The 23,910-nt window shown below is 40.0% G+C and overlaps 1 protein-coding gene across 1 annotated transcript; it reads right to left on the reverse strand.

Annotated features, from left to right (window-relative positions):
* Nucleotides 1–502: 502 nt before the first annotated feature.
* Nucleotides 503–23,104, reverse strand: LOC109060634 (dedicator of cytokinesis protein 9-like). The gene is made up of 20 exons (XM_042763068.1): nt 23,075–23,104; nt 19,362–19,476; nt 19,195–19,261; nt 18,954–19,001; nt 18,299–18,435; nt 16,641–16,800; nt 16,440–16,575; nt 11,054–11,236; nt 10,801–10,914; nt 10,178–10,393; nt 10,046–10,103; nt 8,383–8,489; nt 7,170–7,292; nt 6,878–6,991; nt 4,946–5,092; nt 4,256–4,466; nt 3,663–3,853; nt 3,457–3,557; nt 2,549–2,687; nt 503–1,456 (listed from the first exon to the last, which is right to left on the reverse strand). The coding sequence occupies exons 2-20, from the start codon at nt 19,426–19,428 to the stop codon at nt 1,331–1,333; spliced, it is 2,445 nt and encodes an 814-aa protein (XP_042619002.1). The 5' UTR covers nt 19,429–19,476; nt 23,075–23,104; the 3' UTR covers nt 503–1,330.
* Between the last annotated feature and the right edge of the window lie 806 nt (nt 23,105–23,910).

Below are 23,910 nucleotides of genomic sequence, written 5' to 3' on the forward strand. Positions count from 1 at the left end.
AAAAAACTAAAGACAAGACAAAAACAAAGCAAAACAAAAATAAGACAAGACAAAACTAAAAATAAACAAGACAAAAGAAACAAGACAAAAAACTAGTCAAAACAAAATAAGAAAAAAACAAAATAAGACAAAAAAGAAAAAAAAAGACAAAAAAAAAACCTAAGGACAAGACGAAAAACAAACAATAAACAAAAAACAAAAAATAAGACAAAACCAAACAAGACAAAATTAAAAATAATGCACAAGACAAAACAAACAACTAAAGACAAGACAAAAAACAATCAAAAACAAAACAAAAAGACAAAACAAAAAACTGCAGACAAAAAATAAGACAAAACAAAGAAAACAGAAAACAAAAAAAGCCAAAACAAACAACAGAAATGAAAAGGCAAAACACAACAAACAAGAAAAAAAAAACATACAAAAGACGAGATAAAACACAGTATAATATGATATTTAATGCTGGATAAAAATCTATGGCTTAAAAAAAAACTGAAAACTGTTTTTTTTTTCACAGAATTGTGTGAGATTTTATTCAAAGCATTGGGGACATTATCAGTTTAAATACAGCAGAGCTGCGACTGTTAAATACAGATACAAACAATATCACATTCAGCTGTCCCACAGTATAAAAATATTTAATAACTGATAGGCATAATGATAGCACTTGTGTCTGCACAAGCTCCGCCACACCTCCAGTGTATCACATGCAGTAAAAGTGCTGACCTCATCACACAATGCCACACCCACTCAACGTGCGTCTGCTGCGCAAACACATCCACAGACACATGGATCACATACAACATCTTCAAATCAGTCTGATGCGGATGGCGCTTTAAACTCTATGTCACGTGTCTCTCAAGACAGCAAGCCAGTAGAGCTAGTAGACTTCAGTCTGGCATTCAAAAACTGAAAGATCTGAACTTGAACAAGTAATACAACATGAAGAAATAAAACATATATATTAGCAGAGGATGCAGCCGTTGTGGTCAGAGTCATAGTTTAGCTGTAAGCACACGTTAGATGCAGTGCTTACATGACTCGCATCATTTTCAGACCCATTCTCCCTCTCTTCTCAACACTATTTCCTCTGCTCTCTTTACAACGGCTATTAATAAAACTGGCAAAATGGCCAAAAATAAAATACATGCTTTTGATTAAGTCTCCACAGGAAACAGTAGGTGAAATCCCCCAGATGAGGCAGAAACATACAGATCTCCTCCTGAGAAACTGCCCTCGGCTCTCCTTCACGATATCAGAGAGAGCTGTAGGGCGGGTGGAGGTGTGAAACGAAAGGTGAAAGGTCATAAGGTCACTGCAGGGGTCAGGTTCACACCACTGACGAGGAGTTTGGCAGACCCTGGATAGTGGCGGCAGTGGGCGTCCCGCTGATGGCATTAAAGATGTGCAGTGAATCCGGCAGAGGACTGCGCATCCCATCATCCGCTGGACTGATCTGTGGAGACAGAGGAGAAAAAAGAGAGGAAGAGCAAGAATGATCAGGAATCATCATCACACGCAACACATAATGCAGCACTGCAGTGTGTATGAAATCCACATGGAATCTGACCAGTTCTTTGCATTAACAAACAAACAATAATTAAGACAAAAAAAAAAACAAAAAAAACAAGACAAAACAAAACAAAACATGAGAAAACTAAAAAAGAATAACAAAAAAACAAGACAAGACAACAAAACATGAAAACTAAAAACAGAATAACAAAAAAAACAAGAAATACAAAAAAGAAGACAAAACAAAACAAAACTTGAGAAAACTAAAAACAAAACAATAACAAAAAAAGATAAAACAAGAAATAAAAACAAGACAAGACAAGACAAAACAAAACATAAGAAAACTAAAAACAAAACAATAACAAAAAAAAACATAAAACAAGAAATAAAAACAAGACCAGACAAAACAAAAAACAACAACAACAAAAATCTAAACAGTTCTTCACATTATTATCAATGATCATGGAGTCAAATCTACAGAAATTTGCATTCATGTAGTGTTGTTATTGACCTTTCACTAAACTTTACCGATCAATCGTACCAGTAACTGTTGTCAGCCATATTATCTCATATGATTCATGATCCATGTGCAGTTCGGTGTGAAAATACTCTATATTAATTTGCAAAATTTTGGAGAACCAAAAGCGCACCAGGTAACATCAAACACTTACAGACATCATTTAGGTTTTGTTCGCATGATCTCACAACATGAAAAGAGAGCTTTTACACAATTCAAATTATGCATCTATGAGTTTTTAGAATCAGACTATCTATGAAACTCATAATTTCAGTAAGAAAGTGTTTTAAATGGAAACGAGAGAACGCAAAAAGCATTATTTAAAAAAGCATATGTACAGTATAAAGCATTGAATGACAGCTGTGACATGCCTAAGAATGCTTCAGTTGTATGAAATAATTTACCATTCATTCTGACCATGAAAGCAAAAGAGGAAAAGAAAACAAGGAGAGATTAAAGAAGAAAAAAAAATTAAACAAAGACATAAAGTATCAGAAGTTTAAGATAAGTGTGTCTTACAGGCTCGTGCATGATGGCGGACAGCTCTTTAGTGAGATCTCTGTAGCTGGCCTTCATCTCGTCATGATACTCCTGCTGATCTTCTTTAATCAGACGCTCATTAACACCTAAACCAAGACCACACGCCTCCACAAACTGCCTGCAAAGCACCACACAAACACGCACAGCTTCAGATTTCAATTGCACACACATAAACTGTTCCAATAAATTTCTTGACAAAATCATATAGTGAAGGAAACAGAGTACACAGAGCTGTAAAGGTGCCAAAGGTGGCTATATTTAAAAAAGCTCAAATATAAGATTTATAAAAAAAAAAAAAAAAAAATGCATAATTCAGTTAACATAACTCCAATGTTTACATAATAGTGTTTTTGTGCTATTTCATACGATCTTTCAACATTTTTAATCTCTTAGCTGTTTTGAAGTTTAATTGTAGTTCAATGTGAGCTCATTATTATACATTAAATATAAGATTTGTCTGTTTTTGAAAAGTAGTCTCCTATGCATAGCAAGCCTTCATTTATTTGAACAAAAACAGTAACACTGTGAAATATTATTACAATTTAAAATAACTATTCTCTATTTCAATCCGTTAAAATATAATGAAAACAGGCTTATTTTTGTGGAAATGGATGATACATTTTTTTTCAGGATTCTTTGATAAAGTTCAAAACAGCATTTATTTGAAATAGAATTCTTTAGTAACATTATAAATGTCTATACTGTCACTTTTGATCAATTTGATGCATCACTGCTGAATAAAACTACTATGAATTATATATATATATATATATATATATATATATATATATATATATATATATATATATATATATATATGCATATGCAGCGTTGTTTATAATAGCTATAGTTGAAGGACTGCTCAAAGACTGAAGTGTGTGTTTTACCGGAAAACTTCTTTCAGCTGTTTGACTTTGTTGTCTGGGTATTTCTTAGTGCTGGCATCATCCAGGAAAGCCCTGGCGTAGGCAAGAGGGCCAGCGTTTACCTAAAGAGAGGGTAAAAGGCAGGTTTACAGACTTAATAAAACTGAACTCGTGTTTGTGTGTTGACGAGTGTGTGTGTGTGTGTGTGTGTGTGTGCACTTCAGCACCAAAACACTGATGCTGCCCTGTAGCTTGAGCTGCAGCTGGATCATGTCCACGTCGCTGCAGGAACACAGCTGTCTGATCTCCAGCACCTTCTTACTCATCTCATCAATGGCCACCTCAATGGGGTTCAGATCCACATGGTGCTGATACATCACCGCGATCCGCTTCTTCACGTACGGGAAACAGTGCATGGCTGAGAGATGAAGAGAAAGAATGGAAGATTTACTAGTGAACTCTAACCAAGAATAAAGTTATTATTATTATTAATTAGGGTGGGGAAAGCTAATGCATTACAAATGCATAGTCAGTCTTGGTCTGTAAAAGGTTAAATGAAAAGCGCTTTTAAAATCCTGAACACTGAACGGTTTGAATATGATTATCTCTCTTATATGAGAGTCCAGCTCTGCTCGCTTTGGACATTCACTCGACCAGTTTCATGAGGTGCATCATGAGATGCTTTTAAGCAGTCTTGACGTACGCTGAGACACAGAGACACAGAGACCGTCTGGATCTGCTCGGTGAAGATAAGGGCTGTACTTTACTTACTTACTATATCTCTATCATGCGTAAACTGGCCTTAAGTGTGTGTACTCACTGGTGAGGATAGTCCTGCGTTTGCACTGTTCCTCTATGCCGCCTTGTTTTTTGCCTGAAACGGTGAACGGCATCTCAAAGACGAATCGACGGATGTTGTGGCTCCTCTCAAAGTCGGTTTTTCTCTCCAGCAGCTCCTTCTCCTCCAGGAATGGGGTGACATGGGTCACTTGGATGTAGGCGTATTTAGAGTCCAGATCCTTTGGATTAATCTGCACCGAACAGTAAAAGGCAGTTATAGTTTAGTGCTAGTTAAGCTACACTGTTCAACACTGGTTAAATATGTCTGGACTTCTACACCTCATCATGGCAAACACAAATCTTGATTTGTTAAATCTTAAAATCTTCTAGAAAACCCCACACTGCAGGTATACACCATACAAATTTCAATTGGCATACCAATATATCAAAAAGAAACTTAACTATAATTTAGTTTCAGCTTCAGGACAAGAACGATCTCTTTTATAGCAGCACCTACATAAGACATCCTAGACTTGTGTTTCTGTCTTAGTTACACTACCTTTCAAAAGTTTGGGACAGTAATAAAACTTGTTCAGCAACAATGCATAAAATTGATCAATAGCAACAGCAATTTATTTATAAAATTAGGAGTGTGGGCAAGTATTGGCCAGAATAAGCTGCGATGTGAATCAGACTTTGTTCTGGTAATCAAAAGCTGTGCATTTCTTACCTTGCCAGAATCCTGAATCATTTTGACATTCTCTGCTCCAAACTTGTCTGAATACAGTTTAAGGAGTCTTTGTGAGATCTCAGACAGCGGGGTGAATTTGGGCTCCTTGTATATGTATTCTTTCCCATCTTCATCCTCGAAGAACCCCTAAAACAACAAGCAAATCTGAATCAATCAGAAGAAGCTCAACTTCTAAACCCTGCTCCTGAAACTAAATCAAGCTACTTGCCCACTAATTTTTGAGTACTAAGTTAGCAGGACACAATTATTTTCAACAGCAATCTGGAAATACTGGGAGGTATAAAAACTGTAAAAGTGTTTTGATCCTAATTACTAAACAGGGATTATGATGACTTCCACACCCAGCAGGACAACACACATGCAGAACTAATGTTGAGTTTACCTCGTTCATCTCAGAGTCATTACACTGGTACTGCTAGAGACACAAACCACCACAGCGACAGAAACAATGACCGCGCACAGTCAGAAACACACTTCAGATGAGACATTCACATTTCTACCAATATGTGCTGCCAAAAAACATTACGTTATTGTGGCAGATAAGTAAATATTGGAAAGATGTTAGAAAACATGGCTTTAGAAGTGAGTATTTTTTTTATTTCTAAATCAATGAATGCAAGCCTATCGTCAAAACATACACTTTCCATGAAAAAGTGCACTTTAGCATACTATTGAAAAGAGTAATAATTACAAAAATAATACACTTACATGCAAATCGAATTTTCAGACACTTAACTGCATGCTAATTGCATATAGATGAAAATGGATTATAGTTAAAATTTATATTAAAGCAATTAGCTGAACTTTTTTTGACCCGACCGCTAAAGTTTGTAGGACTCAATTTCATAATTACTTCTATTGTCTTTGAAATATGGTTCAAAGTGTATTGTCAAATTTACTGACAAGCATTTATGACTTTAAATGTAATATCAAATAACACACTACAGTTAAAATCATAATCAAGTACTTTACATGTGTTCAATATGTTAGTCACACATCAAAATAAGTCTACTTTAAAGCACGACGAAAGATTATTAAAACATAATGATTTAAAATGTACTTTAAAGTAAAACCTTTAATTTGACATTATTACAAAGTGCACATTGAAGTGGCCTTTTATTTCATCAATTATATGTGACCCTGGACCAGAAAACCAGTCTTAAGTGTCAATTTTTCAAAACATCGTCTGAAAGCTTAATAAATAAGCTTTCCATTGATGTATGGTTTGTTAGGATAGGACAATATTTGGGCCGAGATACAACTATTTGAAAATCTGGAATCTAAGGGTGCAAAAAAATCTAAATATTGAGAAAATCATCTTTAAAGTTGTACAAATGAAGTCCTTAGCATTGCATATTACTAATAAAAAAAGAAATTTTGACATATTTACAGTAGGAAATTTACTTAATGTCTTCACGGAACATGATCTTTTTTAATATCCTAATGATTTTTGGCATAAAAGAAAAATCAATAATTTTGACCCATACAGTGTATTTTTGGCTATTGCTACAAATATACCCCAGCGACTTAAGACTGGTTTTGTGCTCCAGGTTCACATGTATTACGTGCAGTATTTTACTTTTAAGATTTGAAGTGCACTACAAATGCACATTCAATACAATTAATGCATAATATGCAGAGCGGTGGTACATGAGGACTACTGCATTAGAGGCTTTGAAATCCCATAAATGATTTTTTTACGCCCAAGGCTGAACAAGATAAAACATGAGCACAGATGTCCAGTAGTCTAAGTCAGGTCAAAGCAAGCTGAACTCAAACACACAGGACTTACTGCTGCCTTCAGACAGTAAACCAGCAGAAACACGATTTATATCACAGATAAATAATAGATAGAGTCATTATAGAGCTCGTCCTGATGAAGACATGATGAGTGAAGCTGATGAGACTCACCTGACCGAAGAACGCTACTCTGAAATATGTTCCCAGCAAGCGCTTGCCTGTGTGCATGACCTCTGTGACCTTACTGTAGGCACGGTGCAGGATGTCATAGAGGTGAGCCAGTCTCTGCCACAAACACCAACAACAAGAGTTTACAAAACACATCGGCTCTGATTTCATGTGGAGGTGTCATTTCTGCACTGAAGTTTGTCATTTACGGGAGTGAAACCTTAGATAGATGGATAAACTTAGGTATGTGGTAACCCATCCTTAGATATCAAAACATAGCGTGTTACTGCTGTACCTCAAAGTCTCTGCGTTTCTCATAAATGGGAATGATGAGTTTGTAGATGTCAGAGATGAGCTCATAACGCTCCGCTTTCCACAATCCATCAGCACATTCTTCCAGAAGCTCCATCAGGACGTCCTATGACCCACAGACAAACACACACTTAAACCCTTACAACAAAGATAGTAAGTACACAGCGAATACAAAAGTATTTAGTCTCACTTGATGTCTCCACATACAAAATAACAATGCAAGTGTCGTCTATTGCTCAATGAGTCACATTTTTTTTCAGAGCAGATACTATTTTTTTTTTTCTAATTTTTCATTCATTTTTTTTTCTTTTTGTATATGTATATGTATAAGTAAATGAAAATGGTTAACATTTATGAGTAAACATTGTTTTACATTTGAAGTAATGAAAATGTTTATTAAAGGTTTTAGTTTTTGTTAACTATAATAACCCTGCTTCAGAGGGCTGAAGGCTGTTGATCAATCTTATTATTGTTTTATTTCTCAGTCAAAGTGCAGAAATGATGGTTGAGTATCAGTCACAATGGAGATAAGCACACTGATAATCACCATCAGTTACATGGACATTAGTTTATCGCTTCCCTCTTTTACTGTACTAATATTAAACTAAATCAGCTCTGACACTTTATAATGCTGTCTCCTAACCTGCTGCGATGAGACAAACCATGCATGGCATTTCGCTGATCAAAATATGATAGCCAGTGAAATCCAGTGAAATCTTATTGGTCCATCTAAAGATTAAATATTTAATATCAAATACGTTCTCGCCTGTGATTGTGTAATGCAACGCAGCAGTTTTGCATTTTTAATGTGAACAGACAATTCACATCGTCCCTGTTAGAAGATTCAGATATGGATTTTTTAATAGAAACAATGGATTCCTATGGAGTCACTCACAGAGATGATATTGTAGTAAAATATATATGCAGGAAGATGTATTTCTGCAGCAGTGCTCTTTACTCATCTCATGTGCAAAAGAAATACAGATTCAAAAGCACTTTATGGATTAAATATCACTTCATTTATCAGTGTTGTTGCCTTTGATTATTAAATTCCACCATTTATTTTTTGTTGCATAAAATCAATCTTAAACTTGCTTCTCCTGTATTCTGCTTCTGATACCAGCTAAAAGGTGGGTTTCCCATCACTCCATCTGTTGCTGAACGAATAGTCTGTTGGCTGTCAGGCAGATATTCACCTCATTAAAGTGAACATCCTGCATGCCCACATCTTCCATCATGGACGCTTCCTCATCGACGTTTGGTGTGACCACTCTGAATGCAGTACAGCCCTGTTTAAACATTCCTGCACAAACACACAAACAACCATTACAATTCACATTTGGAGTGACGGACATAGTTTCCCGAAGCACTACCACTTTAAAAACAGACAGCATGACAGCAGCCAGTTGTGTGATGATGTCTGGTAGAAAAGATGAAAGGTCATTGTTCTGATCATTAAGTGTCTTAATCCTTAGAACTGCAGCATAATGTGAGTAATATACTGAAGGCCCCGTATACTTCAAAAAAAAATCGAAGAACGAACTGATATGACGTCACTTTGAACAAAATCAGGCCGAAACGAAGTTCGTTTTGAGTTCGTTTCGGCACTTTGAAACAGCTGACCAAAGCAAACTTTCGTCTGGCTCCTAAACACTTTTGAGTTTCTATTGGTCCGTGGCGGTTACGCAATCGGTGGGTGTGTTCTGAAACTCCAACTTCTTTGACTTCCAGTTTTTTTTTCTCGGTTCGTTTCTCATTCAACAGAGATCGGGCAAGAGAACAACATCTCATATCACTAGCAACATAAATACAATGCGTCGAATCGCTGAGCTGGCACAAATATATCCGCACCAGTATGATCGCTCACGGACAGATTTAAAGATTCAGAGAAAGCATTAATTCCTAGAAAGAAATTGCAATGAAGCTTGGTGTCAACGACCCGGAGTTATGCAAAAAGTAACGCAGAGAAACATCCGAGAAAAAAAAAGAATGAAAGGAAAGAGTAAAGATATACAAGTAACAAATCATGTGTTTCAAAGAAATGTTCCACCATACTGCTGCTGCTGCTGTTCTTTCAATAAGCAAATTTAAAGGGTACACAATAAATGAAATGCCAAACGAACATACAATAATAAACCTTTGTTTTTATCAAAAGTAAATCATGACACCACATAAAATATAAAAAGATGTAACAATTTATCCAGTTTAATAAAATAAATGAACACTAATAATAAAAAGTAACAAACTGACTAACAAACTCACAACGCATGTTTAGATTAATCTACACCCGCCTCCAGCAGCGCGGGGGGGTCGGAATGTTTGGAAACAGTATACCGTCGCTCAGCCTTTGGGAATTTCTTTTTGCCCCCAAACGAAGAACGAAAACAAACTTTTTTGAAGTATATCGGGGCCTTGAGTGATAACTTATATCATCACGGGCTTTATCAGACATGGTGAAAAAGAGAAGGTGAGAAAAGAAACAAGACTGATAGTGAAACTGATAGTGAATCATTAAGAGTAATTATCCAAGACAATTAGATATCAACTACTTGGTAGTTAAGACTTAAGTAATCTCATCAATCACAGACCAGACAGCAGGATTTTCAAAAGTGTAAAAAAATTAAAAAAAAACATAAATTACAATAAAGACACTTAGCAGTAACTTATACATTTTTCAAGATGTTATTCCAGTATCCCACAATTTTTTATATATATAAACTGTTGCATTGAATTTGAAGTGTATATTTTCCAGGGTCACGCTAAGTGTTACTCTAAGTGTACTCTAAAGTGTTTTTTACACTAGCTCCACATGACTAAAGGTGACGATCCCTCGACTATAATAGCATGTGTGTGTCTAACCTTTCCTCCTCAGGTATTCGGCCACCAGCGCTGCCACATGCACATAACACATGGCTGCCTGAAAAGAACCAAATAAGAGAACATGAGCTTCACAGTATGTTAGACATGCATGAAGATGTGTGTGTGTTGTACCTCAGAGAGGTCTCCATTCTTCACGTGGATCCGGGCCATGCTGTCCAGCCACGTCTTGCGGAGTTCAGGTGTGCTGGCGTAAGATTTGGCCAGACTGTACTGCAGGTCCACCAGCATCTCCGGATCTCTCTCGTGCTCCTTCATCTGAGCCGTGGCCATCAGTACAGTCCGGATCTTCTTGGTCAGGTCTTTCACATCAGATGGGAATGCTGTGTTCTGCAGGAGAGGGAGGAGGACGAGGGACTGTGTGTGACTGTGCAAATGTAAGAAACTTCATTTGCCCTGGAACAAGCTATTTTTAAAAAGATTACAATCCCCAAACTTTTGAACGGTAGTGTACATTAATATATTATAAATATAGTATATATCTGAGAATGTTTCAGAATCATCTTACATATCTGACCATTTGTACAAAAGAGTTTACATGTGACAAACATTTCTTTTCAAAGTTTTCAAAATCCTAAAAACTACCAGTTTATTTCCAAAATACACTGCATTTTTAATCCCCCAAAAATCTGTCTGTCCCCAAAACCTAGATCATTCCCACAATAATAGGATCCCTGATCTCTGATCTTTTTTCAGGATTTAGTGTTTGCATGTGCGTGTATCTGAAATGAACGTACTTTGATAGTTTTGTCACTGTTGGCACAGTTGTTGATGATTGACAGCGACTGCTGGAACCTCGTCCCTCCTATTCCGATGACATCAGCGATCAGCTGACTGACGCCAATCACCACCTGAGGAATCACAGCATGACATCGTTATGACATCATCACGCGCTGTCATCATCGACTCTGTAAAGACCGGATTAACTAATCCAGACACATCCAAACACTGCGACTTCAGCGTCATGTGATAAAGGTGGTGTTTTTGCACCTGCAGGTGCGTGCGGATGAAGGATCTGCGTCCAGTGTAGTCGAAGTTGCTCTTCATCAGGAAGTAGAGCAGATGAGCCGCGTCGCTGCGGATGGAGCTCAGTTTGGAGTTACAGCACTTCAGGATCTCATAGCAGAAAGATGCACACATATCCGCACGGCCCTCGAAAAACGTACAAGGAAACTGGACACACAGGAAAACAGCAGCGTGAGCATTCTTCAAATATTATTTTACATGTCCTAAATTCTGCTTTATTGTTGACGAATTCTGTTTTCGGTTTTATTTTTTCTGTATTCCAATTTAATGGTTTAATACAATTTTAATGATCATAAAGTCTAATACATTGAATTCATATAACTATAACAAGTTAATCATTTTAATAATAAGTTTTAATTTATCTTGATCTCTGATTTAATACACATTTATTATCAAAAACAGTGGTAATTAAATGAAAGCATAAATCATTAACCATTTAATTAATCTTTTAAAATAGAATCAAATGTAATTGTAACAATTCCTATTATTTATTTATTTATTTATTTATTTATTTTTTAACAAAGTGCTGCACTACAATTATGCAATATTCCTTAAAAAAATAAAGGGTTATTTTATATTTATTATAAAGAACGTCTCGGGTTTCGACTGTAACCCTTGTTCCCCGAGAAAGGGAACGAGAACTGCGTCGACCGACACTTTGGGTAAATGCCCCTCAGCGTAGCGCCTCTGAAGTATGAATGAAACTAAGCCAATCCTGATTGGTGTTGTTGCGTCATGACGTAATGTGTGACGGCATAAGCGGAAGCTACAAAAGGACGCCGGCACACAACAGAGATAGCTTCTGTGATGAAGCAAGCGCTCCCAGGCAGGGGGAGGTGTGGCGAAGGGACGCAGTTCTCGTTCCCTTTCTCGGGGAACAAGGGTTACAGTCGTAACCCGAGACGTTCCCCTTCGAGGGAACCTCGAACTGCGTCGACCGACACTTTGGGGTACGAGTACCCACTATGCCACAACGAGCCCTGCCTGTCCTAGTGTGAAGCTGCGCACAGGCACACTTAGGACGAGAGCACACGGGTGCCAGGTGTCGATGGAATGTCCAGGCTGTAAAATCTAATAAAGGTGTGAGGGGTGGCCCATCCTGCTGCATCGCAGACCTCTTGGATCGGGACCCCTGAAAGGAGGGCTCTAGAGGACGCCATGCCTCTGGTAGAGTGAGCCCTCACGGCCAGAGGTGAAGGCAATTTGCGCACCTGGTATGGCCATGGATATAGCTTGGACAATCCAGTTGCTAATGGTCTGTTTGGAAGCAGGAAGCCCCTTCTTGGGCGACCCCGAAACACACTAACAACTGGTCTGACTTCTGCCATGAGGAGGACCTCTTGGATATATATCTTGAGAGCTCTGACAGGGCAGAGTAGGTGAAGTCTCTCTTCATCCGCCGTCACATGAGGCGGAGGATGACAAGCCTGCAGAACCGTAGGCCGTGCCACGTTAGACGCCACCTTGGGCAAATAGCCCGGCCTAGGATGTAGGATGGCTTTGATGTCGCCTGGAGCAAACTCCAGGCACCCATTAGATATGGAAAGTGCCTGGAGATCTCCTACCCTCCTCAGAGAGGTAATGGCCAACAAGAAAGCCACCTTTAGGGAAAGGTTCTTGGCCTCAGCCGACTCCAGCGGTTCGAAGGGGGCCTCAACCAACCCTTCGAGAACCACTGCCAGGTCCCAAGAGGGAACCCTGGTACGAGCCGCAGGTCTCATCCTCCAAGCCCCACGGAGGAAACGTACGACCAACGGCTGTCTCCCCAGAGGCCCATCACTCAGAGGAGCGTGGAAAGCCGAAATGGCAGCCACGTACACCTTGAGAGTGGATGGGGTAAGACCAGCCGAGAAGCGATCTTGGAGGAACTCCAGCACTGAAGCCACTGGGCAGATTAACTGGGTCCACCTCACGCTCTCTGCACCAAATGGTGAAAACATTCCATTTTAGGCCGTACAATTTCCTGGTGGAAGGAGCTCTAGAGCTGAGTATGGTCTCCACTACTCCTGCTGACAGGCAGGCTGACCTCGGGACAGAAACCAAGCTCTCTTCCACATAGATAGGGAACGAAGGCATCTGCGCGTAACCCTGATCATGCGAAATGGGTTTCCCCTCGGGGAGAACCCCTTGGTCTTCAACCAACACCCTGCAAGGGCCTCATGTGCAGGAGACCGAATGGAATGATATTGGATGCTGCTGCCATGAGACCTAACACTCTCTGAAAATGTTTAAAGTGATGGCCTGGCCTAGCTTTATCCTGGTCACACGTGGCCAGGATGGATTCGATCCGTGCAGGAGACAACTGTGCCCGCATCGTGACCGAATCCCACACCACTCCCAGGAACGTGGTTCTTTGGGCTGGTGCCAACACGCTCTTTTTCGTGTTGAGTCTCAACCCCAGGCTCTGGATGTGGGCAAGGACAACATCTCGATGTTGAACTGCCAGCTCTTGTGACTGGGCTAGAATCAGCCAGTCGTCGATGTAATTGAGGACCCTGAAACCCTGAAGCCTCAGCGGTGCTAGAGCCGCATCCATACATTTTGTAAATGTGCGAGGGGAGAGAGCTAAGCCGAATGGAAGAACCCGATATTGGTACGCCTCGCCCCCGAAAGCGAACCTCAGGAACTTCCTGTGAGATGGAAGGATGGAAATGTGGAAGTATGCGTCCTTCAGATCTATCGTGACAAACCAATCCTGGGATTGAATTTGGTTCACGATGATGGGAATAGTGAGCATCTTGAATCTGAACCTCCTCAGAGACCGATTCAAGTGCCTGAGATCTATTATTGGACGCAACCCCCCATCCTTCTTGGGAACTACGAAGTAGCGGCTGTAAAACCCGGACTCCCTGTCTGGAGGAGGAATACGTTCTATAGCCTCCTTTACCAGCAGAGAGCTTACTTCTTGTTCCAATACCCGACTCTGCTCTGGGTCGACTACAGTCCCGACCACCCCGTTGAACTTTGGCGGGCGGGAACCGAACTGTAGTCTGTACCCCTTTTGAATGGTGCGCAGAACCCAAGGAGAAATATTCGTGAGATTTTTCCATGCATCGAAATACTCTACTAAGGGTACCAGCCTCTCGAGGCTGGCTTCAGGTATTAATCGGGATTCGTTCTTGGCCCCCTGAAGCGGATCTCCGGCAGGGTTCGACCGAAAACGATTCTCGATGTGCGGACCGCGAATGCTGCCTGGCCGCAAGCCTGTGGGGCGGACAGTGCAGGGCACGTTCGCTGGAAACCGATGCGTCCCGAAGCGCACTCGACGGCGGGAAGTCGACATCAATTTCCTGCGGGCTCCGCAGAGGAGGCGACCTCGATCGCCCCCCCATGGGTGGGGCCGCCCGCAGAGGACCTAGGCTGGCTAGGACCTCCCTGTTGAAGCCTTCTTCGCCTGCAGGACGGCCCTCAGGTCGCCCTGCTTAGGCTGAGGCCTTGGCTGAGGGGGGGCTCTAGAAGCGACACTCTCTTTTTGCGCCTGTCTGTAGGCGGAGGAGCTGGCGGATGGCTGTGGCTGCCCGCTTGGGGCAGGCTTCTTAGGCTTCGAGCGGCGAGGGAGGTATTGTCTGAAGGCTGCAGACTGTTTCTTTGCCTCCTGAAACCTGTCGACGATGATATTAACTGAGTCGCCGAACAGGCCAGAAGGCGAAATCGGGGCATCGAGGAGGAAAGCCCTGTCTTTCTCCCTGATGCCTGACAGATTTAACCATAAGTGTCTCTCCGAGACCACCATCGCCGCCATGGAACGGCCGACAGCGCGGGCCGTTTCCTTGGTGACTCGGAGAGACAGATCTGCAGCCTTCCTCAACTCCGCAATATCTTCCGGAGTCGGGCCCTCGCCCTCATCAATATCCTTAAGAAGGTCGGCCTGGTATGCTTGCAGTACCGCCATTGTATGCAGACTAGCACCAGCCCGACCCGCAGCCATATAAGCCCTGCCCACTAATGTAGATGTAACACGGCACGGTTTAGTGGGCAGCACCGGGGTTTTTAGGGATGATGCAGACTCGGGGGCTAAATAGGTGGCAAGCGGCTGTTCCAACCGAGGTATCATCCCATAACCATTCTCTCGCCCCCCCAAAATATCACTATAGTTTAGCACAGGGGGGTTGGACACGCGAGATGAGTGCGGTTTGTTCCATGATTTACACAACTCGTTGTGTAAATCTGGAAAGAATGGTAAACCCCGACGATGAGGTTGCTCTCTGTGCTGCAGGAAACGCTCGTCCAACTTGCTTTTAATAAGCGTTTCCTGCCTCTCATGTGGCCAACTGATATTAAGACGGGCCACCGCACGAGAGACAACCTCTAGAAGCTCCTCATATGCGGGGACATGGGGTGGCGAGTCATCCCCAAAATCCCCGCCCTCGATGCTGAGCACGTCTACTTCCTCGGAAGCAGACAGCTCAAGCATCGGGCTCTCCATTGGGCTTCCGCGCGAGGCGGGAGAGCATCGGAACTGGCGGATGAATCGCGAGAGCGTGCCTCGGCAGTCTCGGGATCCTCCGCCAAATCCATCTGCGAGCCCCATGAAGAGCGTTGCCGCGCCGCCTCAGCGGACGCCGGTCCCGCACCACGGGGCTCGCGAGCCTGGCCGTCTTCGTTGAAAATAGCCAGGCGGGATCGCAGCACACGGATTGGTAATCTCTCACAATCCTCGCAAGCAGCCCCCTCGAGAGCTGCCTGCGCGTGCTGCGCTCCCAAACAGTGTACACACATACGATGTGTGTCTCCACCCGTAATATAACGAGGGCAGGGATGCACACACCTCGTGTAACTGCTTGAGCTCGCCATGCTTATAATGTATGCTTGTGACTGAGACAATAGAACACCAAATAAGACAAACAAGAGACAGAGAGCGCTTTGCTGAAGAACAAAAGCTATCTCTGTTGTGTGCCGGCGTCCTTTTGTAGCTTCCGCTTATGCCGTCACACATTACGTCATGACGCAACACCAGTCAGGATTGGCTTAGTTTCATTCATACTTCAGAGGCGCTACGCTGAGGGGCATTTCCCCAAAGTGTCGGTCGACGCAGTTCGAAGTTCCCTCGAAGGGGAACTGTGCAGCTCATTCACACAGAAACATGCAGAACACGCAGTCTTCATATTTAAATATCAGTCTTTTTGAGTTAAATTTTCACAGACACAGTCTATATAGCAATTTGATGAATTGTACACTTTTTGTACTTTTGATTTATTAATGCATATTTTTCCAAATTCTGTGGCATTATAGATTTTCTGTCTCTATTTTCCATACCAAAGAAATCATAGGGTTCTAGAATTTTCATTCCTGGATGGACTACCCCATTAACAGCCATTGATTTATGTGCTTATTCTACTGTCACACTCACCTTGTAGATGAACGTGCGAAGGGAAGTGAAGACCTGCCTGAGGGCCGTCTCTGATTGGTTGATTTGTAAGAAGCAGAGATGAACCTGGAACACTTTCTTCATGAGAGGATTGTGGCCATGATCCAAACAAACCCAACTTATGACCGAAAACACAAACTACAAATATAAACACACACACTGGTATCAGTGAGGATAAAGCACATGAGCATCACTCGTGAGAGCAGGTGATGATGATGATGTCTGACCTTAAAGCCCATGATGAAGATGCTCAGTGTGTCCAGAACTGTTAGACAAACTTCTGTGGCAATGTTTCCTTCCAGCAGAGACTGATTCAACACATCAGCATCTGAATGGCTGTAAGCTACACACACACACACACACACACACACACACACACACACACACAGATGAAACTTTGTTAATTTCACAGGTTCAAGAAGTAAATGAGTTTGTTCCTTCATTGCAAAGATTTCAGGAATGTAGCATTACATCACTTGCTCACCAGTGGATCATCTGCAGTGAATGGGTGCCGTCAGAATGAGAGTCCAAACAGCTGATAAAAACATCACAAAAATCCACCGTGGATTTTTATGTAAGAGGTCAAGAAGTGATTGAGTTCTTAACTGCAAGTGGTGTTATAGAATAGTATTTTTTAGCGAGACGCAACAGTTTCAAGTTAAAAATGTCTTAACTCTTAATCGTCCCTCAAATAGAGTTTACACTTAAGTCCCTTGGGGTCATATAGACCCCAAACTTTTACAGAGCGATCGCATAAAGAAATATACTTTTTTTATATGGTAACCTATATAGCATTTATTTTTATTTACTTCTCAACTATGCTTTTTTTTTTTTTTGATATTTGGTGTTTTTTTTTTTTTTTTTTTTACCTATTTACTGCACAATATCTCAACTATGCCAAAAAAATTGGCTATAAAAAATTATTTTTTTATGAAAAAATCAATGAAATGATGACCTAAATTAAATATAAAATGTTTCTGGATATTGGGCCATGTGTTGGGGATAGAATTATGCCATCTGCTGGCTAGAGAAAAAACTTTATGGTTTATTATAGTTCAAGAAGTAAAGTGCAATGACTACATATATCCAGCAGAGGTCCATAGGGACTCATTCATTTTCAGTTCAGTTTCAAGTCAATTTTTCTTCATGTTTCAACTTCTCGCAACTTTATGACATATATTTTGTGAATACATATTTTTAAACATTCTAAAATATATTTAAAAAAAACTATATTTTTGTCAAAGGTTAGAATTTGTTGTTGTTGTCTGATGTCTTTTGAATTGTCTGCTTTTGTTTATTCAAATGTAAATTGTTACATAAATTTGCAGAAATCTCTCTCTCTCTCTCTCTCTCTCTCTCTCTCTCTCTCTCTGTGTGTGTGTGTGTTACGTCTACCCCTTCACATTGTTATGCATTTATGTTCTGTGCATTTTATTTGCCAAAATCTAAAAAATGCCCTGGACACCTGGTTAACTGATGGACTGGAGTGCTGTGGAGTACTTGTGGATTATTGGCATGTTTTTATCAGCTGTTTGGACTCTTATTCTGATGGCACCCATTCACAGCAGAGCATCCACTGGTGAGCAAGTGATGCTACATTTCTCCAAATCTGATGAAGGAACAATCTCATCTACATCTTGGATGGCCCAAGGCTGAATACATTATCAGCAAACTTTCATTTTCTATTCCTTCAAATAATCTTTGACCAGTTTTCATTTGATCGCATAAATTAAGTCCAATTCTTCCAACATTAAATGTTAAAAAATAATACAGAAGAAAGCTTTTTATTCTAAGACAAAAGAGAGCTGAAGATGTATGAGCTGGATTTGTGCGTGTCTCACTGTGGTTGTAGGTGTAGGAGTTGTCCAGACTGTTGAGCTGCTGCAGTCTCACATGTAAGACTCCTGTCCTGCTGCGGGACACAGGAAGGGTCTGAGAGCGGCGCTCGTGAACCACAGGCCCTGATCCCTCCAGAGTCCTGATGATAGGGTCAAAACTTAATATCTTCTATTATGAGCTCATTAAACACTCTCTGACAACAATAAAGCTTTTATGATCATAATTAGTGGTCAGCTGATATGAGTTTGTTATTAACTGCTGTTGGTATCTGTAGTGGTTACTTAGTCAAAACATGCTATTATGAAACATTATTTATAACACGATATATTGGTGTAACACTTGATAATAGGGTTTCATTTGTTACCATTATTTAAGTACAATTTGACATGAAATTGACATGAAAAACAATGAAAAACACCACTGAAGCTTTTATTAATCTTAGTTTGTTCATTTCAATATTCACAAATACATGATATTTTTATTAACCAACATTAATTCAAAGATCAATAAACACTGTTGCAGATATATTGCTCATGATTCAAGTTAGCTTTTAGTAACTTATTGTAATGTTACCTATATTTCTATACATTACTCACTATATCTATTATAAACATTCAACATTAGTAAAAGTTTGTTAAAAAAAGACAAAGACATTACCTTGCAATGTGTCTCTTTCCCATATATCTGAACTGATGAAGACACACTCTGAAATAATAATAAAAAATGAATTATGAGACAGGAGTGTGTGTTGGTGTGTGAGTGTGTGTGTGTGTGTGTGTGTGTGTGTTTGTGTGTGTGTGGTGTGTTGTGTGTGTGTGTGTGTGTGTGTGTGTGTGTGTGTGTGTGTGTGTGTGTGTGTGTGTGTGTGTGTGTTGTGGAGGTGAAGTGCAGCACTTACTCTAGCAGACTGAAGAAGTTCATCAGGTCTGTGGGTGAAGCTTTATTCCAGTAGTTGAACAGAGCATCTAACACACGGCAAGCGTATGAGTCAAATGACAGACAACTACAACTCAGGCAGGTTCACATCATCACAGTGTGTGTGTGTGTGTGTGTGTGTGTGTGTACCTTCAGACATGCTCTTTAACATATGCAGGAAGCACATTAATATGTTCTTCACTTCAGATTGGTCCATTTTGTCACAGCGGAGCAAAGAGCTGCCCAGAACCCCAGCGATATGACACTGACAGAGAAAACAAGATCAGACATTCATAGGCCACAAAACACTTCTGGACACTTAAGTCAGACTTGTCTGAAGGGCTTTGCTTTATATCGAAATAATATATCAATGTTATCCATATATAATTGTATTTATTAATATTTTGAAGTAGATTTTAGTTTCATATCTTCAGTTTATATTTTAATATTAGTAAGTTTATGTGCTTTTTCACGTTTTAGTTCAGTCTCTTTTTGTCTTCATTTTGACCAGTGTATCTACTGTTTTATCATTAGATTTTTTTTTTTTTTGCTTAAGTGTCCAAATACTGTAAATACACACCCAGGCGATTATAAACACTCACACACACATGCACATTACACTAACACACACTCAAACACCTCAAATCACATGCACACTCTAATAGATGGCATGCTTGTACACACACAAAAGGACCATGATACTGTAGCAGTAATGCACTGCATGCACTCAAAAAAGCTCCTTCTCTACAGACACTCACACACTCACTGCTCTACACTAATGTGCTAATGTATCTACCATAGCACAGCACTGGCCAGAACATCCCTCGTGTTCCCCTGTCAGCAGATCCTCACTCTGACAGCACAGTGTGGAAACTATGAAACCCACAAAATACTGCGTCTGATTTTTCACTTCATTTATCATGCGGATACAGAAATGGAGACTGAAGGACTGGTTAAGGACTAATTCAAATGCAACAAAAGGAAAGAATATCAAAGAGAGATCATTCAGTGCGCCACAGCATTCCTGAAGTCAACAGATTTACTGACTCAGCTTCCTGTGACTGGAAGCATCAGCTGTGGATTTAGGCACAAGGTCTGCCCTGTTACTTCTAGAAAATACAGACGATGTCTGCTCCCACTGAAAGATATCTTAACCAGGTCATACACAGAGTTAGATGTATTACTTAGATTCAAACATTCAAAACTCCAGTGCAAAAGACCATTTATGTGAAAGAAAAAAGGCCTAAATATTAAACATTAGTTGCCATTTTATTCAACCTCTATATAAATAATGTGCAAAAAAAAAAGCCAGAGCTATGAGAGGATGACAGAAGGTGTTCTGGTCTGACTGCTATTAAAATGCAGTTTAAATATGTTAAATATTTTTTTATGGAAATGTATGATGAAATGAAATTCCATTTCTTTAACACTAATATGACCGTCAGCAGAAACAAATAATTGTGACTGATCTAATTTTTCTCAGCTTTAGTTTTTTTAAAACTAAAAAAAACAGTAATATTAACAAATTTTATTAAATGCTATTGTATTTAATGTGCATATCATATAGCAAATGCTATTTTGTAGCATTTTTCATTCAAACAAAGCCCTGCTCTAATGAACCGTGTTGCCAACAACCTGCACATATTTTTATTATTATACACACGTTTATAATGTAGGACACAATAACACTTTCAATAAATGAGATGGTTATTACTAAACGAACACAAATCTTGAAAATTCAGTAATGTCACCAAACGCCACACAATGCTGTGTGATTCGTCAGAGATCAGTTTATATGAAGCTTCAGTTCAGGTCTGATTTATTTCTTCACATTGAAATGCTTAAATCAAGACAACAACACAAGATCATTCAGCTTCAGTTCTGCGAGTTTATCTGAATATTAAATAAACTTGCGAGTCATTAAATATCTGTGAGTCACTGAAAATTAATGTGCTTTGTAAAATATTTCATATAGTTAATAGCATTATTTCAAGGAAATTTATGTCCATTATTTTCTGTGTTTGCTTATTAAATCAGGTTTATAGCAGGTGTTAACAGCGATTAACAAGCATTAATGTAAATGAAGGACGGGGTCAGGTGGGGTTGCTATAAACCAATAAAGCTCATTTAATTAGAAAGAATAACGACCCCGCCCCCTCCTGTCAATCACTGTGTCACACCACCCACCACACAACACACTACACTGCACCCGCCACTTGGGGAGCTATAGGCCCCCCCTGCACCCGCCCACCACGGCCCTGCAGGGGGCCCTAGTACTTTCAGCCTCATGTGTTTCCCTGTGGCTCGTCAGCAGGAAAAACACTGTGGAATTTACAGCTGCTCTTATGACATCACAATGACTGAGAGAATGTTTGGAATCTTTGATCTTCAGAGTGTGTTGTGTGGGTGGGGTGGGTGGGGGAGGGGCAACAGTGATTGACAGGAGGGGGGGCGGGGTCATTATTATCTCTGATCAGTTAAGATCTATTGGTTTATAGCAACTCCACCCGACCCCATCCTTCATTTACATTAATGCTCGTTAATCACTGTTAACACCTGCTATAAACCTGATTTAATAATCAAACACAGAGAAAATAATGACAAACATAAATTTCCTTAAAATTATGCCATAACACTGTAAAACAACAAAAACAAGTTTTACAAAGCACATTAATATTCAATGACATAATAAACTCACAGAACTGAAGCTGAATAATCTCAGTCTGATCTATGATGAATCACATAGAAATTTGGAGTTTGGTGCCATTTGTGAATTTTAGGTGTGTGTGTGTGTGTGTGTGTGTGTGTGTGTGTGTGTGTTTTGTTTCTGTAATAAACCCATGATTTCTTAGAAGTGTTATTGTTTTTCTGTCTAGAAATGTGTTCGAGCAGGAGTTTTTAAAGCTATATGTGAAAGAAATATAATGTTATTAAATAAGGATGTAAAACTATTTAAAACTTTAAAAACTTAAATGTATTTAACACAATCATTTTTAACACATACACAAAACTTGAGAAGCCATTGCCTTCCATAGTATTTTTGCTTTCTATACTACAGTATGTAAGTTAATGGCTACCGCCAACTGTTTGGTTACCAACATTCCTCAGAAGATCTTTTGTGTTCAGCAGAAGAAAAAACTAATACAAGCTTCTTGAGGATGAGTAAATGATGATTTTTGGGTGAACTATCCCTTTTATAAGTGACCCTCAGGGAAAACAATGCAATATGACCGCTTTAAGACAGTCAATCATGATCTTCTAGCTAAGGGAATGGAGGATGGGTAAAGCCAAATGCTCACACAGACACATCAGACTAGAAGAGTGTAAGGTAAGAGGTCAAAGGTGAGTGGTAATAGCAGAGCTGCAGGGCAGGGGTCATAGGTCAGCAGTGATGTAATACTTGTGTAGGGTGCGTGTGTTGCTCAGTTTGCAGAGAGACGCAGAGAAGTCCCATGGTCTGGCGTTTGACGACTGCAGAGAGAGACGTCTCCTCTGAGTCATGTAAGAGAAACGTAGCATGCTGGCAAGAGTGAAGGCGAGTGAAAACTCTCCCGCTGAACGCCGCGGGACAGCAGGAGACACACACCCACAGGTTTTAGCACACACACACACACACACACCACACACACACACACACACACACACACACACCACACAGGGCACACACAAACACCCTACACACACACACAACACACACACTCCTGTTCATACAAGGATAAACGTACAGCCACACACACACACACACACACACACACACACACACACACACACACAATTCGACACATAAACACAAAACATAATAACGGTCCAATCATAAATAGGGATGTACACAAAGGTGAAAATCAGGTTCATGTGAGCAGTACCTTGTCTAGGGGGAGTGGCTGTCAATGCTGGCGCTCTGATAAGCCGTTCCCATAGTCCGTGCTGATAAGAGAGGCGCGTGAGTCCAGTGGTTCCCGTACGGAGCTCACGGTCGGAGTGTGAGGAGAGACTGACAAACACAAACACATCAATATACTGGACACAATCACTCTCAAAATTGCATTTTCTCACAGAACACTAATCTGAACACAATTATTTCAACAGAAACAACCCTGTAAAGCCTGACATAGGAAATAATAGTCAAAAATCTAATTGGTTTGAAATGGATGTTTACTGACAATGTTTTGCACAAAATAAAATGACAAAAAATAAGAAATGTGCATATTTGTTTTTTGTTGAGTATCATATTTGATACATCAGGCATTTATGGCTCATAAGAGGGTTGTTATCAAGGGATATTAGAGAATATGAGCTCATACTTGAGGAGAAAAGAAACACCTCAGTTTCATTCATAGGCCCAAAATAAGCAAAAAATATTATATGTGGTGCAGCTGCTGATGTTAATATGGCCAAAAAATAAGATGAAATTCTGATAGACCTTTCTAACCTTTAGTATAACAAATTACTGGCATAAAAATGAAGAAATATCCACTTGTCACTCTATACCTCAATAATGTCTGTAAGATGACTTTTAAATGCTTTAGTTTATGAATAAAACACAGTGGTTTTAATTATTTGAAACATATAATGCAATGCAATACGATGATGACTGAGCCGGATGGATCATATTTATTAAATACAATACATCTGATGTATCATATTTAACATGACTTTTTCAATAAAAAAAAAATAAAAAAAAGATGCATGAATAATCTAA

The sequence above is a fragment of the Cyprinus carpio genome, chromosome A9 (assembly GCF_018340385.1).
Source record: "Cyprinus carpio isolate SPL01 chromosome A9, ASM1834038v1, whole genome shotgun sequence".
Classification (NCBI taxonomy): Eukaryota; Metazoa; Chordata; class Actinopteri; order Cypriniformes; family Cyprinidae; genus Cyprinus; species Cyprinus carpio.

Bases quoted from the DNA above. Each gene is read 5' to 3' on its own strand.
- LOC109060634 (XM_042763068.1), bottom strand. From the start codon at position 19,428: ATGGACCAATCTGAAGTGAAGAACATATTAATGTGCTTCCTGCATATG. The intron at 2,688-3,456 runs GTAAAACACACA...GGTGCTTTGCAG, and splicing joins CAGCTGAAAGAAGTTTTCCG to GCAGTTTGTGGAGGCGTGTG. The intron at 1,457-2,548 runs GTAAGACACACT...CTGTCTCCACAG, and splicing joins CCGCCATCATGCACGAGCCT to ATCAGTCCAGCGGATGATGG.